We start from the raw sequence: 3,941 nt of genomic DNA, 5'->3' as shown, positions 1-3,941 counted from the left end.
TCTCTAAGCAGTAGAGACCTAGCCTGGTTAAAACCAGACCCTGTCCTTCACTTTGCTTCGGACAAGGGTCTGGACTTGATGGAGAATCAATTTCTTGCAGGAGGCGTGGCCTCTGCTGAAGTTTAAAATGACTCGATCAGTTGGCTGCGACGTATGTCGCTGTGATGGAGGCTAAGCTAAGAAGCTAACCGGAAATCGCGTGAGCTGTAAACAAACCTACTGAGAGGAGAAAAGTACCGAGCCGAACGAGATGAGAGCTGCTGCTTTGTCAGACAAATTTAATTTAATTTGGAAGCCTTATCAACACAGACTGGCTTCATTCACTTCCTTCACTGCCGAATGCTAAACTAACTAGCAGACACTGCGCAGAAAATTGACGTCGTTCAAAGCTCCTCCTTCTGTTTGCTGATTGSCKKAGGTAAAATAAACTACAAGCAGACACTGCACAGAAAATTGACGTTCTCCTGTCTGATTGGCCCCGCTAAAAATCTTCCAGCGAAATCCATCTCAATGGGAGAAGTCCCAGACGGAGCAGTGAAGAGAAACTAGAATTGAGCAGAGCTGTGTAGGAAGGCAAGGGCCAGGCTAGTAGAGACCCAAAAGTAAGTTTAAAAACATGAAAAAAGTGAGTTTTGCATAGTAGTTGCCCTTTAAAGATTGTCCTGATGTATCTCAGTAATCCAMGTAGAAAAATAAAAAAGGTTAGTTACAGTAGTTCCTCTGGATGAGTTCTTCTTTCATGAAACATTCGATCTCTGAGGTTTCAGGTGAACTCAGCATTATAAGCTCCGCCTCCACWTGGTGACAAACAGMTTTAACAATGACAATCAACACTGCTTGTTCARGTACAAAWGAGGACCCTCAGRCTAACAATAGATCATTASAGAGCTGATTATCACCTGTTGTTCACAGAGGGCTGAGTCATACTCACTATAACATCATTGTTCCAGGGGGACAACTGGACACAGAGGCCTTCATCCTTGTTTTTAAGACTCTTCATACAAAGTTTATTTTTATTTTGTTTGTGTTCAGGATGTCGGACGGGAGAGGCAAAGCTGACCAAAGGCTTCAACCTGGCAGCGCGATTCATCATCCACACTGTGGGACCGAAATACAAAGCCAAGTACCGAACAGCRGCAGAGAGCTCGCTCTACAGCTGCTACAGGAACATCATGCAGCTGGCTGCGTYAGTTCCACAAGTTCAACTTTCTCTTCTTCCCTTTTGGCCAGAACTAAGGTCTAATAAGTGATGTCGATTCTTGTGTCGAGCTTGTATTTCCTCTCAGATATGACTTTGTTTGGTAAACATTGTTTTGATGAAAGGTCTTCAGACCTTCCAGTTCTTCCAGAAACAATATTTGGACGGAAGTGTTATCAATCAAAGCTGCAGCTGTTTGGGCTTTTAAAAAGGCCAGATAGTTTACACACAAGTTTTAAAGTTGCAACAATGTAAAAGTTGAAAAAAAAATCAAAATTTTAAATCCAATTATATTATATTTTATTGATTAAATGCTTTCAGTTTATGATCTAATGTTAAAGTTATTGCTCTTGCCTTACAGAAAAGAAAAGAAAAACAGTTGCTTAAAACCTTGATATCAGAAGTTTAAATAAACCCACTTGATGAAATTGTATCTGATAACATTGCTATGTTTTATGACAATTAAAAAGAAAATATATATATAGTATAATAGAGTGTATTTTAATAATTTATTTGTCATACTTTCTCCCTGTTGTATTGATTGTGCAGAAATGTTAAGTGAATATGTAGTTTAAGTACAATATGAGACCATTTCTCTTCTGACTGCAGAGAGCAGTCGATGACGTCTGTTGGCTTCTGTGTGGTGACCACAACAAAAAGAGCTTATCCACTCGAGGACGCTACACACATTGCTTTCAGTAAGACTGTCAAACAATTACCAATAAAAACATACATGTACTGTAGTAAATTGTGATTTAGTAGATATACCTGTACAATAAGAATAATTTATTATTTTAATTATTTTATTTTCTGGCAGTTTATTACTATAAAAAAGTATATGTGTGAGTATTGGAATACCTGAAAATAAACATTTTACACTCAGTTTTAAGCCTTTTTCACACAGATGTTCAAGCTGACACTGATCCACCATCACTCTCGTTTGTGAGGCACACTGAGGTTGAATTAAAGTTATGCCCCTAGTTAATAACAGTCTTGGCCATAGAGTTATAATGATCTGTGTTTAAAGGGATAGCTCATCCCTTTAAACAGGGTCTTAGACAAAAGTATGAAAGAATAGATACCACATAGCCATAACATAATGACCCCTGCACGCAGAAATGCACCGGAACTCAGAAGTCTTTATTCCTATTAAGTGCCATGCTACCAGGTGCATCCCAAGATCGTAGTGGCTTGGGAGGGGGTCTTTTTATTTGGCGCGCTGGGGGGGGGGGCATTTGTTGACCTGATGGATAGCCCCTCATCCGAGCTAAACAACCAAAGAAAATTTGAAGCTCCTGTGTTTAATAGCTTTTGATTATAAGCATTTTTGCATGTCCTGACACCCCCTCTTTGAAAGGAGCCCCCTCCTCAAATATGGGGTCTATCATAAAACCATTGGTTGGCTCAGTGTAGGTCAGACTCATCTACAGTCCTGCCAAATTTCATGTTGATTGGTGCAGCCGTTTTTGTGCTATGGTTGACCAAAAATCTCCGGAGGGGGATAAAAAAAAATACCAGTACGAAAACAATATGACTCCTGCTTACACTTTGCTAGCGGGGGTCATAATTAATATCTTCCCAGTTGCAGTTGTTCTGTGAGTTACATCAGGTTGGAGAAATAATTTGGACTGATGAGCTACTCCAAATACAACTAAGTTCAAAGTGGATTGACATCTTGCAGCTATTGTCTCTGAAATTTGACAATGATACATGTAAATGCTATTTTATAAACCTTAATGAACCTTGTTATTTTAGACAGAAATCTTTTAATTTTCCTGCTGAAGCTGCTGCTACCATTATTATAGAAGTTCATGTAAAAATAACCTGCAATGCAAAGTTTATGATGATGTTAAGTTTTATAAAATAGCACCTTCATGAACCACAATGACATTTTAAACAGTGGAGTTGCTGCATGCAGACTAGTCTTAAGCTCATCAGTTGTGCAAAAATTTAAACCTTTTTTAATCCAAACTAAGTGCTTTAAAGAGCTGCAGGTGAAATATTGTTCAAAGCTCTTCCAGAAAACCTTATGGAAGGTTGGAACTATACTTCTGTGAGCWGGGAGAATGAAACTCGCTGCTGTTTTAAAGGGATCCCCAATTAGTTGTAACATTAGACTTTATTTGATAAACATATATTTTAACTGTAAAATAAAGACTAAAAATATTGTAGACTGTTTAGTTTTTATAATTTTTAAACTAAAAATTTAAAAATATATTACACGGACGGGGCCATTTTATTTACACAAAAAGCATTCTGGGTAAATGATGACGTGGATAGGTCCTCGGTACGAGGCTGCTAGTGAGCTATATCCACCCTGAAGGTTAATCTTGGACAATATCTGATGATCGACTTTTTAAAATGAAACCAGAGAGCGTTGACAGAGAGGAGAAGGTAGAAATGACTCAGCCTGTAACTGAAAATATGGATGGAGGACCTCATTTTAGCTTGTTTGTCGCGCTAGTACTGAGCTAATACATTTAAGGCAATATAGCATTGGTGCTAGCGCAAAATAATACTCTAAGCTGAGGTTCTTCTTCCATGAAGCAGCTCTGTTGTCCTCCATCCATATTTTCAGTTACAGGCTGAGTCATTTCTTCCTTCTCCTCTCTGTCAACGCTCTCTGGTTTCATTTTAAAAAGTCGATCGTCAGATATTGTCCAAGATTAACCTTCAGGGTGGATATAGCTCACTAGCAGCCTCGTACCAAGGACCTATCCATGTCATCATTTACCCAGAATGC

The 3,941-nt window shown here is 38.7% G+C and overlaps 1 protein-coding gene across 1 annotated transcript in view; it reads left to right on the top strand.

Annotated features, from left to right (window-relative positions):
* gdap2 (ganglioside induced differentiation associated protein 2) overlaps positions 1–3,941 on the top strand; it is a gene marked incomplete at both ends in the record, with an annotated part of 38,071 nt that overhangs the window by 2,445 nt on the left and 31,685 nt on the right. The window contains 2 exon segments of the mRNA XM_014024442.1: positions 1,033–1,186; positions 1,808–1,896. Coding sequence (XP_013879896.1) covers positions 1,033–1,186; positions 1,808–1,896 — 243 coding nt within the window.

Source organism: Austrofundulus limnaeus, unplaced genomic scaffold, assembly GCF_001266775.1.
Source record: "Austrofundulus limnaeus strain Quisiro unplaced genomic scaffold, Austrofundulus_limnaeus-1.0 Scaffold422, whole genome shotgun sequence".
Lineage (NCBI taxonomy): Eukaryota > Metazoa > Chordata > Actinopteri > Cyprinodontiformes > Rivulidae > Austrofundulus > Austrofundulus limnaeus.
This window is presented reverse-complemented; position numbering and strand designations above follow the sequence as displayed.